The sequence below is a fragment of the Triticum urartu genome, chromosome 2 (assembly GCF_003073215.2).
Source record: "Triticum urartu cultivar G1812 chromosome 2, Tu2.1, whole genome shotgun sequence".
NCBI classification, from domain to species: Eukaryota; Viridiplantae; Streptophyta; class Magnoliopsida; order Poales; family Poaceae; genus Triticum; species Triticum urartu.
The window spans coordinates 300,488,537-300,501,314 of record NC_053023.1 but is presented as its reverse complement, the minus strand read 5'-3'; the positions used below and the strand labels follow the sequence as shown (position 1 = coordinate 300,501,314).

Genomic DNA, 12,778 nt, shown 5'->3' with positions numbered 1-12,778 from the left:
GCGGAAATTTGTTTAAATGATCAAAAATAGCTAGAAGGATCGGAAATGCATAAAAAATGGTAATCATCCATAAAATGTGGTCTATATTAAGTGAAAAAAATTAGTGATGCCAATTTGCAGAATAGTTTTGGTAGTTGCTTCACAAAACCCCCTGTTTTTAGCACTAAGAAATAATTTTATATTTTCGAACCAATCAAAAGGCAGCCCACGGATCACCCCCACTGTAGTTGATCTGAGCCGTCCACACCCTCCCTCAGTCCCTCGATCCAGCGTCTCTCTCCCACCTATCCTAAACGCACGCGCACGACACATCTCCTCCCTCAGTCCCTCGATCCAGATCCAGATCCACATCGCCTCCGCCTCCCTCTCCCCGATCCAGATCGCCGCCGCCACCCCTCCGCCACCCAATGCCATCCATCCTCCCTTCCTTTGCCGGCGCCCCTTCCTCCCAACAACCTCTTTGCCCACGACCATGGCAAGGATCCAAAGCAGGTCAGCCGGCGGCGGCCATGGCGCATCTCTTCCTCACCCCATAGCCGGCGGCGACCATGGCAAGTCACCAGAGACGGGCGGAGCGGGAGGGGCTCGCGCCGCCGGGACAGACCCCCCCCCCCCCCCCCCCCCCCCCCCCTCCGACGACGCGGCTGGTGCGGGAGGGCTTCAACTCTTCTCAGGCGGGGCGGCCGTCGTCAACGGGCGCCAGTGGATGTGCGGGCGCCACGTGATGCGCCACTTCGGGTTGGACTGCCACGGCCTCCCCGCCGACTTGTCAGTCTCCAGCCCTCGTCCTTCCTTCTCCTCACGGCACGGTGCTGGCCGTTCCAAGCCGTGCTGTTGCGTGTGGAGTTCCTCTGCTCACGCTTTGGCTGCTGTTTGTCATGGTGTGCAGGGCGAAGAAGGCGAAGAAGGGGAGGTCGCCGCTGGCGGAGGAGATGGAGGCCTTCTTCGCCGCGGCGGAGGGCGACGTCGCGCGGCGCTTCGCTGCCAAATGAGTACCGTGCATGCATGGGTTAGGCTTGGCAACAGCTTCATCCTACTAGTCCTATGCTCTTGAGGAAAAGCTGCTGCGGATTTATATGGGAGTAGCTTAGCAATGCATGCGTAGCAGTGGGCCTGTAAATTCTGCTCAAGGAGCCTCTGGTGAATATCTCGGTTGTCAGTCAGTTTGGTGTTGCACACAGCACACGCACACTCACACAGTAAAGAAAAAACGCCAAGCATGTGCTTTGCCCTCCAATTCTCTGTCGCCATTTTTCTTTTTCTCTTGATTGAAAAGGCTAGCTGCTGGTGCTAGTGTATGAAGGAATTTGAACAAAATCACCACACATATAGACTGTTTTGAGCACACCCCCCCCCCCCCCCCCCCCCAAAGTAATTTTTGGGATCTTGGTCTTTTGTAAAAAAATTTAAATGGATTGGGAGATTTCTCAACAGCAAAGGGAAAAATGGTTCCAACTTAATTTTTGTATCTTTCAAATTAGCTCAAGCAATTATATTTCCAGAAACAAAAAGTGAAGTTGGTAGAGCAGTACCATTCCTGTTCTTTTCCAACGTTTGGATCTTGTGCTTTGGATTGAAGGTACAACTATGACGTCGTCGCAGACGCTCCCATGGATGGGCATCGGCAAGCTCCCATGCTGAGATCGACAAGCTCGACCTCGGCATCGGCAAGTACAACAAGACCTGTTGCAGCATCGTCACCAAGCACGTCGCCGAGTGGGAGGCCGTCGTCATGCACATGGGGAGGTGGATCGACTACAAGGCCGACTTGCAAGGGGAGGTGGTCCATCGCCTTGGCCGTCCTCACCGTCGGCTTCTCTCCTCTAAGTTATCCCACTGATTCCTCCCCTCTGCTTATCTCCCATGCTCTATGTGGTAAATCTTATGATGGCCTTGGCGCCATGGAAATTTCTGCTTTGGCCATAAGATCTTGGACTTGCTGTCATCTTGGATTGATTATAAGCTTGATGTTGTCTTGGCTTCTTAGAACTAAGAATAGTAACCCTCCAAAGTGATAATATTCAGAAGCTCATTGCACATTTAGCTCTGAAGAATTGTTCTACTCACATTTTATATCAAACTTCTTACACATTCAGATCAGCTAGTACCAGGAGCTAGTGGTTGAGAGCTCTAGTTGTTGCACAATGGCAAGAACTTTGAATCAATTTGGTAGTCCTAGTGCTGGCTGCTGCTACTGTAATTCTGGATATGATGATAATTACTTTATGTAATTATTAAGCTCATGAGGTGATGACGATAAACTAGGATACATATTGAAGTGTATGTATTACATGGTTCATACTAGGTCATTGCAATTTTTGTTTGTTTGGTATACATTTATTAATCAGGCTGCTAAAATAAAAATGTTGGGTGCTTTCATTGCCTGCATGTTTAGTTAAGTGAGAGCCAGCTACCTGCAAGGTTGTTTGCAGGTCTAATGATGTGTGAAGAGCAGGCTTGCAATGCCTGTCTTTTCTCATATTGCTCCAAACGTAACTATGGCCTTCTCATGAGGGGATTCTATGGCCTGTCCCCATTTCTCTTTGTAGGTAAAGATGTTGATTTAGGTCCAGATGGGTGTCTGCGCAATTTAGCCTTTTTGTTTCTTGTGTCCCTAGTTTAGGTGTGTGTTCAAGCAAAAAAAGGTGGGTGTTGATGTTGTTATTGTGTCCTGGAGCCTCGAGTAAAGGGCAAGGATGCAATGCTTGTCGTTCTCATACTGCTCCAAAGAGTAACCGTGGCCTTCTCATGTAGAGTATTGATGCCTTGTGTAGGTAATTAGTATTATGTCCATGTTGTTGTTGGCTAGATGGTAATGGCTCATCAGAATATACACACACGAGTGTATCATGTAACAATTGGCAGAGTCACCAGAATATATACACATTAAATCTATTGTTCTGTTTTATCATTGTGCTGCATATGTTTCTAACTCCACTATTTCTATTTTTCTTTATCACCTTATCCAACATTGTAGATTCCTGTATTGATGCATGCCAACTATGAATATGATCTTGCATTAAGCTTTAGCTGGCTGTTAATTATGTTGTGCTAGCTGCTGTCTAACCATGGCCTGCGGTGGCTGGGTGTTTCTTTTGGGCACAGGTGACTTGTACACGAAGTTGTACGACTAGGTGTTTCTTTTGGGTGTGTCCAGCACATGTTCGAGTTCACTTGCGATGGGATTTTGCCTGATAGGTGTTTGTGGTAATATCCGTATATCTATTCCAGATCATTTACATTAACAATGATATATTTCTGTAATAGTGAAGAAATACCTTCTTGAGTTGCATCCCTTGACTCCGTAGATCAGTGGAATTATCATGAGTAGTATACAACCTAAGATGTTCGATTGTATACAAACTGCACCTTGAAATTAATATGTTCCAGGCTGTGTCTTTGATTGCAAATGTTTATTCACTATAAACTCTTCTATCTGTGATAAGTGCAACTTGAAGAATTTGTCCCATGTAAAATTCTGTAATCCCTATTAGCTGAAACTTGAGCATTACAAAGTTTCATTTCTAAGTTCAGTTTGTTGATAAGCCATCCTCCTGTTTCTGGATTTATCGTGCATACACAACCCTTCATGAAAATAAACTACATGCGATATACTCAAATAGCACTAGGGTCTGGGACTATTTTATGGTGTTGTGGATATACTTTGTGATTTACAGTTACTCTCTGGTGTCATATTATGGTCTAATATATTTTGTTTTGACTCTTTGTTTGTGGCCAGGAAAGTGGTGAGGAGATGTTGATGATGCCTACTTACTTGGCTGCTATGGTGATGCATGTACCGGTGAAGCAAGCACACATGCAAGGCTGGCCCCATGTATCTTCCTTGGCTGTGAATATCATCTACAGGTACGAAAAATGTCCCACCTCTCTGTAGTTTTGCTCCTCTTCTCCTTGCATCCGAGGAAATTGGTGCTTTATATGCTATTGATTTACAGTGTCTGTTCGTTAACACCAAGTCCAAACTGTTGCTTTGATTTTTCCTGTTACTTAGGATAGCAGTATGACCAGGACAAGCTACAAGCTCCCAGCGCGTCTGATCCAGGGTGCTAGGGCCAACCTGTTACGGAAGATGGCCATGCTCACGAGCCCCTTTGGATCAAAATAGGTATTCCTTTCTGCCTCTTTTTGGATTCACTCATATTTTGCCTCGTGGATTGATGGATTTGTCCTATGGTACTGTAATTGTAAAGTCTGGTCCTCATTTACTTTCTGTAACTGATTGCCTCTGTCTAAATTTCGAATGCATGCTAGCTAAGGCTTTATCTAGCCCTTGGTGTTGATTGAGCGTTTGCTCCTCTAATGTTCATGAAGTCCATTGTTATATACCTCTCATTGTAGGATGGCAAGTTGTGGCAGCTGGAGCATGTCTCGTAAGAGAGAGCAATCAAATCCCTCTATTGTATATTCCGTAAAAAGGCTGTTCTGTAAAAAAATACATTGTACTATTATGATAGTAGCAGATGTGCCTTCATTTTCTTTATTGTATATTACCTCTGTTCCTGCTATATTTCTGTGTAGGGAAATGTATTCCTGAGATGATTTTTTGTGTTATGTAAACCTGGGAGATGTTTTATGTGATGTGATATGATGGTTGACTTGAATTTGACCTGGAGTTTTCCTAATTTGAATGAAATAATGTTGTATGTATGTGTGATTGGGCTAAATTCGGCTTGGGCCAAATAATTCTCAACATTAAAAGGCTGGTCGAAACTGGACAAATAATTGGGCCGAAAAAGGCCACATCCCAACAAGCATCGAACAATTTCAAAAAGGGTTGAGGGCTAAAAAAATTGCATGAATCTCAAAAACTAAAAAGAGTAGCTGACCAAAATTAAAAGGAAAAAAAAATCATAAATGAGCCGAATTGTTGGGCTAGGCCCATGTAGAAAACCGAATTGGACCGGGTTGATTCTTGTGCCACATCAGCTTTCCATGTTGGATGCCTACGTGGCCTGGGGAGGTTGCTAGTGACCAAAATTTTGGTCGAAGAACCAACGACCTTTTACAAAAGGTCGTTAATTTTAGTTTATGACCGCCAGCTTTTGACCTTCTGTTTTTGGTCAAAAAAATGTCGCAAATGGAAAACTATGACCTTTCAGCGGCCAATAGTGAGGGTCACAAGTTGACATATTTCTTGTAGTGCGACGACGAGCTTGCCCTTGGCGACGGCCATGACGACGACGAGGGTGAGCTTGCCCTTGGAGACGGCCGCGCCACCTCCAGCGGCAGCGGCTCCTCCGGTGAGAGTACCAGCGACGACACCTGCGATGAACCACCATGTCGCTGGGCTCGGATTGGGGAAAGCGACGAGCCGCTTCACCGTCGTGCCCCGGTGAAGCGGGAGGAAGACTCGGACTGAGCTCGGGCACAGCTGGAGCCTGGCCTCGGGAGCTGCTGTAGTCGTGCTGCCTGCTTTTGTTTTTTCCCTTTTCCTGCATTTGAAAAAAGTATAGGGCCCTGCTGGGGCATGTAATGAACCACGGCGCTTGCGCCTCTATGCTATGCTTGTTATTTTCCTATCGTGTCATGATACCTGTGTTTCTACTAGGCGCGATTAGGGTAACTTAGCTTGATGTGCTTATGGTAGTCTCCCATGTCGCGAGGGCACGCCTTTCTAGGGGCATGTTCCAAAGGCTTCCTCCTTGATGACTCAATGGCCGTCGAGCCTCAGGAGACGTTGTGTAGCTACAGAGTTTTAGAAGGCCTTAGGAGGCGTCTCGCCCTACCTCGCACAAGCCCCGAGCGTGGGTTGGTTGTGGCTGGTTGTAACGCTCCGTATGTAACTTGCCATATTTGTATTCCAACTCTTGCCATTTCGGCTCTAAGTTATGATATTCCCTCGTGGTTGGGTTTTGTCTTCGTTTTGCATATTGTCCATGTCATGCATTTCATATCATGTCATCATGTGCATCTCATTTGCATACGTGTTCGTCTCATGTACCCGAGCTTTTTCCCCGTTGTCCGTTTTGCGATCCGGCACTCCTACATCCTCCAGCGTCCCCTTTTGCCTCTTTTCGTGTGCGGGTGTTAAACGTTCTCGGATTGGACCGAGATTTGAAAAGCGGTCTTGGTACACCACCGGTAGACCGCCTTTCAAGTTTCGTGCCATTTGGAGTCCGTTTGATACACCAACGGTTAACCGGGGAACCGTAAAGGCCTCGTGTGTGTTGCAGCCCAACACCCCTCCAAAGTGGCCCAAAACCCATCCAAACCCCCTCCATCCTCTCGGTCGTTCGATCACGATCGCGTGGCCGAAAACCGCACCCCATTTGGACTCTCCTAGCTCCCTCTAGCTATAAAAACGTCTCCTCCTCCTCCTCCATTCCCGGACGAAACCCTAAAAACCTCCCCCCGCCGCCACCGGACACGTCCGCCGCCGCCGCCCGGACCAATCGCGCAGCGCCACGTGTCACCCGCGCCGCCCCCGCACTGCCAGCCCGCCGCCGCCAGTGCCTCGCCCCGCCGCCCGCGACCGCTCCCCGCCGCCTTGGTCGCCGGAACGCCGCCCAGCCGCGCCATCTCCAACGCCGGCCAGATCCGGTCGAGGAGCGACCGGATCCAGCGCCCCAAGCTCCGGCCGCCGCCCTCTGCTTCCTCTTCGGTGAACCCCTTCTCCGGCGATCCTCGGGAACAGCGCCACCCCAAACCCTAGATCCCGAATCTGAGGTTGACCCCATTTTTCCCCTAAGTCCCTAACATTTTCATGGCATGTTCATTGCATCATAACTTTACGCTCATAGCTCCGTTTTGGGCGTGCCATATATCAAAATGTTCGTTAGGTTATCCTATTCATTATGTTCCATTGCATCATGCTTGTTTGAGTCCATCTTGATGCCCAAATTTGTTGATGCAAGGGTGCTATAAAATGTTAGTTCCTGATTTTTATCAGTTTATGAGCATTTTTCATTTTTGCTATGATTATTGTGTGCCTCCTATGGACTTGAGATCTACATGTGTTTTGGGCTATGCCATGCCATCTTTACAGAGGTGTATGCCATGTATTTTTGTGATCAATGTGGTGACTAGCACAAGTGTGCAAAGTAGCTCTCGTGATGTTGCTGATTTCAGGGACTTAGAATTTCACCAAGTCATTTCCCTGATGTTATTTTTATGCCATGTATTCATGTTGCTACAGAGAGATCCATGCCTCTTTTGAGTATGTTCAGTAAGGATGATTTTGACATATGGTTATGCCCTATCCATCCATGTCCTTGTTTGCATTTATGGAGCACACTAGTATGACTCAATCTTGCTCTACCTTTGCTATAAAATGTTCCTGGCAGATTGTTTACATGTTAATCAATTTTGCCAAGGTTGTTGTAGTTGATCCATGCATGCTATAAGTTTGTTCTTGCCATGTTTAGCTTCTTGATCATGTCTTCTTACTGTGTATATGCTTAGTTTGTCATGCAATGCCTTGTGTTGAGTGCATCGAGCTCGCAAAGAGGCCTTCGTAATTCTGTTGATGCCATGTCCAGTTTTTCTGCTAAGTCTGAATCTGTTAACGAAACTTGCTATGTTTACATGGGTTCCATCATATCTTCTGATCCCTTTTGGCTTATGGTCAGTAAAGGACTTTTGTTATATGATTTGAGTAGGTTCATTCCATGCCTTTGTTTGCTATGGTCTGTTCCTGTAGCATGTTGATATCTTGCTCTAAACATTGCTTCCTGATGTTAATTCCTGACATGTTAGTATTTTCACTAAGTTTGTGAGGCTGATATCTTTTGCACTTTTGCCATGCTTGTTTGAACCTGCTCTTGTGTGATTTAGCCGTAGCTCAGTGTTCATATTTTGTCAAGCATCTTGAGTAGATCACTGACATGTGCTTTGTTGCAATGTTAGAGTGCAGTAGCTTCGATTCTTGTTGCATTCTAGATGGCATCGTGCTGTTTATCGCAGAATAGTGCCATTATTGTTTTGCTTGCCATTTGCAAACCGTGCATCCGATTTCGGTGATCTTTATATCGTTTTCGACCGAAATCAACTCATCTTTCCAATGTCACACTTGGTTTGCCAAGTTGAGGCTTGGTTCAATCTTTTCCTTTCGGAGCACGCATATGCATTGCATAGCACGTCCCGCATATCATGCCATGTTTTGCATCATGTTGCTTGCGCATTGCACCGTGGTTGATTATGGTTTCCTTTGCTTGTGTTCTTGTCTTGGATAGAGCCGGGAGACGAGTTTGTGGTCGAGGAACCCTACGCTTACGAGGATCAAGCTCGCGTCAATTCAGAGTACTTTGCAGGCAAGATGACCATACCCTCGAAATCACTTCTATCTTTGCTTGCTAGTTGCTCGCTCTATTGCTATGCCTATGCCACGATACCTACCACTTGATTTATCATGCCTCCCATATTGCCATGTCAAACCTCTAACCCACCTTTTCCTAGCAAACCATTTTTCTAGACTCAACTCAGCTGCTAATAACGATCAAGCAATGGGGCTCCTAAGGTCGGGATGGCTCTGATTACCAACTTGTAACGCCCTCTATGCGGCTATATCTCCTACGTGTCGAGGCACGACTTAGAGGCATAACCGCATTGAAAGCAATGTCGCAAGTTAGGCAATCATCACAACATCTATGTAATACATAATAAGGGAAATAGTAACATAGTTGGCTTACACTCGCCACGTCACACAAAGTACATAAATAACATTACATCATTCAAACACTCATGGCCCGACTACGGCGCCAAAATAAAAGATAAACCCAACATGCGACACGGTCCCAATCACCCCAACTGGGCACCACTACTGATCATCAGGGAAAGACACGTAGTATCAGCGTGAGTCCTCGTCGAACTCCCACTTGAGCTCAAGCGCGTCATCTGGAATGGAATCATCAGGCCCTGCATCTGGTTTAATAGTAATCTGTGAGCCACAGGGACTCAGCAATCTTGCACCCTCGCGATCAAGACTATTTAAGCTCATAGGTAAGGCAAGGTAAAATATGTGGAGCTGCGGCAAGCGACTAGCATATATGGTGGCTATCCTATTCGCAAAAGAGAGCGAGAAGAGAAGGCAATGCACGGTCGAATAACTAGAGGACAACTTGCGACAAGCATTACTCCAACACCGTGTTCGCTTCCCGGACTCCGCCGAGAAGAGGCCATCACGGTAACTCACACGGTTGATTCATTTTAATTAAGTTAAGGTTCAAGTTATCTACAACCGGACATTAACAAATTCCCATCTGCCCATAACCGCGGGCACGGCTTTCAAAAGTTCAATCCCTGTAGGGGGGTCCCAACTTAGCCCATGACAAGCTCTCACGGTCAACGAAGGAATAGACCTTCTCCCGAGACATTCCGATCAGGCTCGGTATCCCGGTTCTACAAGACACTTCGACAAGTTAAAACAAATCCAGCAACACCGCCCGAATGTGCCGACAAATCCCGATAGGAGCTGCACATATCTCGTTCTCAGGGCACACTCAGATAGGTCAAGCTATGAGTAAAACCAACCCTCAAGTTGCCCCGAGGTGGCCCCGCAGGCTGCCAAGTTCCGACCAACACTCAGAGGAGCACTGGCCCAAGGGGTTTAAATAAGATGACCTTCGGGCTCCGGAAACCCAAGGGAAAAAGAGGCTAGGTGGCAAATGGTAAAACCAAGGTTGGGCATTGCTGGAAAAGCTTTATTCAAGGCGAACTATCAAGGGGTTCCCATTATCACCCAACCGCGTAAGGAACGCAAAATCCGGGAACATAACACCGATATGACGGAAACTAGGGTGGCAAGAGTGGAACAAAACACTAGGAGAGAGGCCGAGGCTTCCACCCTTTACCAAGTATATAGATGCATTAAGATAACATGGCAATATAATGATATCCCAACCAGTAAATAATGTTCCAACAAGGAACAGCCTCCAATCTTCACCAGCAACTAGCAACGCTATAAGAGGGCTGAGCAAAGCGGTAACATAGCCAATCAACGGTTTCCTAGGACATGGGGGGTTAGAGGTTTGACATGGCAATTTGGGAGGCATGATAAGCAAGTGGTAGGCATCGTAGCATAGGCATAGCAAAAGAGCGAGCATCTAGCAAAGCAAAGATAGAAGTGATTTCGAGGGTATGATCATCTTGCCTGCAACGTTGTCAGGGTTGACTGGATCCTCGAAAGCAAACTCAACGGGCTCCTCGTTAGCAAACTCGTCTCCCGGCTCTACCCAAACAAGACAAACAAACAAACAAGGACACAATCAACCACGTGCAAACTCAAACAACATGGTGCAAAGATGGTATGCTATGCGGGATGCCATATGTGATGCATATGCAAGATTTGACAAGGAATGCATGAACCTGGCCTCAACTTGGAAAACCAAGTGTGCCACTGGAAAGATGAGATGAAATCGCTTGAAAACGATATAAAGAACACCGGAATCGGAGTTACGGTTTGGAAATGGCAAGCAATTCAAATATGGCACCGTTCTGCGATTTACAGCAAGTAGCCAACTAAATGCAACGGGATGAACATGCTAAAGCACCCAAACATGGCATCAAAATACATGGCAGGGATCCATTCATGAAGCTTAAGAAAAGACTTGCACTGAGCTATGGCCAATTCATCCATTAACAGGTTCAAACAAGCATGGAAAAATGCATTTGGTAAACAGATTTCAGACTTAGTGAAATTAACACTTGTCTGGAATTTCAGATCAGATAGCCCTCTTTGGAGCAACAAAAATATATGATACAGGACCTGAACATGGCAAATTAAAGCATGGCATGGAGCTACTCAAAGAGCTTAACAAAAGTCCCTTAGTGACCTTGAGCCAAAAGGGATCAGAAAATATATTTGCAAGCATGTGAACATGGCAAAAACATAATCAGTTCTCAGACTTAGTGAAAACTGGAGCACGCTGAAACAGATATCAAGTAGGCATGTTTACGAGCTCGATGCACTCACTACGGAGCATGTCATGACAATCTAAGCATACACCCATCAAGAATACACAAAATACAAGCTAGACATGGCAAGAACAATAACATAGCATGCACGGATCAACTACAACATCATCGGCAAAATCGCTAACAAGTAGACAATCTGCCCAGATTCACAAAATAGCAAAAGTAGAGCTCGATTGACTCAAGCTAGGGTGCTCCATAATTGCAAACAAATACATTGATGGATAGAGCACTACAATATTAGCAAATCATCCTTACTGATCATCCTCAAAAGAGGCACGAATCACTAGGAAACAACAAGAACATATGGCATAATGAGATAAACAGACCAAGGACTTAGTGGAAATGCTAAGTCCCTGAAATCAGCATTAACAAGTGCACCACTTTGCAAGCTTGTGCTAGTCACCACACACATCACAAAAATACATGGGTTGCACCTCTGTATAGATGGCAAAACATATAACAAAACACATGTAGAGCACAGGGGCATATCATGCACACACTAATCATGGCAAAAATGACAAATATCTAATTGGAGCAGCAGATCTGACAAATATCTCAGATAGCACTCTTCTAACAGCATTTCGGGCATCAAGATAAACTCAAAAGAAAATGATGCAATGAGATGAAATGATGTGCTCTCTGAGACGAACATTTTGATATGCTATATGCCCAAAACGGAGCTATGGATGCAGAGATATAGCATGAACAAGAATGCAAAATATTTAGGGACTTAGGGAAAAAGACAACCCCTAGGGTTTCCAGATCCAGATCTGGGGCGCGGGAACCAAGGTCCGTCGGGGTCTGCGCCGAAGCTCCTGTACGCCGGAGGGAGAGGGTTCACCGGAGGAGGCTCGCCGGAGGAGTCGTGGTGGCCGGAGGAGGCGGCGGTTGGCGGCCAGAGGGAGCAGCGCGGTGGGGCGGCGCCGGGGCGAGGAGATGACGTCGGGCGGCGATGGAGGCGATGGTCGGCGAGGCGGACCGCGACGGCGTGGCGGCGCCGGCCGGTGAGGTGAAGGCGGCGTCGGGTGGCGGGGCGAAGGAGGCGTGAGGCGCGGGGCGGCTCGGGCCCGATCCGGCCCGGGGAGGGCTCCCCGTGGGCCGTGGCGGCGGTGGGTGGCGGCGTGCCACGTGTCACGCGCAGATTGGCGCGGGCGCGGTGGCGGGATTCGTCCGGCGCGGACCGGACGTGTCCGGCGCGCGGATGGAGCGGGGCTAGGGTTTGAGGAAGGAGAGACCCGAAATTTCTGAGGAGGGGCTAGTTTTATAGGTAGAGGGAGCTAGGAGTTTCCAAATGAGGTGCGGTTTTCGGCCACGTGATCGTGATCGAATGCTCTAGATGATGGAGAGGTTTTTGGTGGGTTTTGGGCCAACTTGGAGGGGTGTTGGGCTGCAACACACACGATGCCTCTTCGGTTCCTCGGTTAACCGTTGGTGTATCAAACGAAGTCCAAATGGTACGAAACTTGACAGGCGGTCTACCGGTAGTAAACCAAGGCCGCTTGGCAAGTCTCGGTCCAATCCGGAAATGTTTAGTCCCCACACACGAAAGAAAGATAGAAATGACCACCGGAGGAGAACGAAGCGCCGGAATGCAAAACGGACAACGGGGAAAATGCTCGAATGCCTGAGATGAACATGTATGCAAATGCAATGCTCATGATGACATGATATGAGATGCATGACAACAACAACAACAACACACGGAGACAAAAACCCGAACCCGAGAAAATAGAATAACTTAACGCCGGAAATGGCATGAGTTGGAATACATAAAGGGTAAATCATATCCGGGGTGTTACACTAGTGCTCCTCTGAGTGTTGGTCCGAAACGGGCAGCCTGCGGGGC

General features: G+C 47.1%; 1 protein-coding gene across 5 annotated transcripts; it reads left to right on the top strand.

Moving 5' to 3' along the window:
• Window positions 1-256: 256 nt before the first annotated feature.
• On the top strand, window positions 257-4,622 carry LOC125537098. Of its 5 annotated transcripts, none has more exons than XR_007295585.1 (7): window positions 281-768; window positions 890-1,009; window positions 1,580-1,827; window positions 3,106-3,207; window positions 3,740-3,867; window positions 4,013-4,126; window positions 4,360-4,622. XR_007295585.1 is itself a non-coding variant. In XM_048700391.1 (2 exons), exons 1-2 carry the CDS (start codon window positions 473-475, stop codon window positions 990-992), a joined length of 399 nt encoding a protein of 132 aa, XP_048556348.1. In that variant the 5' UTR covers window positions 257-472; the 3' UTR covers window positions 993-1,323. The 5 variants fall into 5 exon arrangements, 1 of the variants encoding a protein (XP_048556348.1); XR_007295586.1 differs by having other exon boundaries at window positions 282-768; window positions 1,580-1,780; XR_007295584.1 differs by having other exon boundaries at window positions 277-768; window positions 890-1,140; window positions 1,580-3,207.
• The last annotated feature ends 8,156 nt before the right edge of the window (window positions 4,623-12,778 follow it).

Excerpts from the sequence above, each read along its gene's own strand:
- LOC125537098 (XM_048700391.1), top strand. The coding sequence starts at position 473 with ATGGCAAGGATCCAAAGCAGGTCAGCCGGCGGCGGCCATGGCGCATCT. Across the intron at positions 769-889 it reads CACGGCCTCCCCGCCGACTT|GGCGAAGAAGGCGAAGAAGG; the intron begins GTCAGTCTCCAG and ends CATGGTGTGCAG.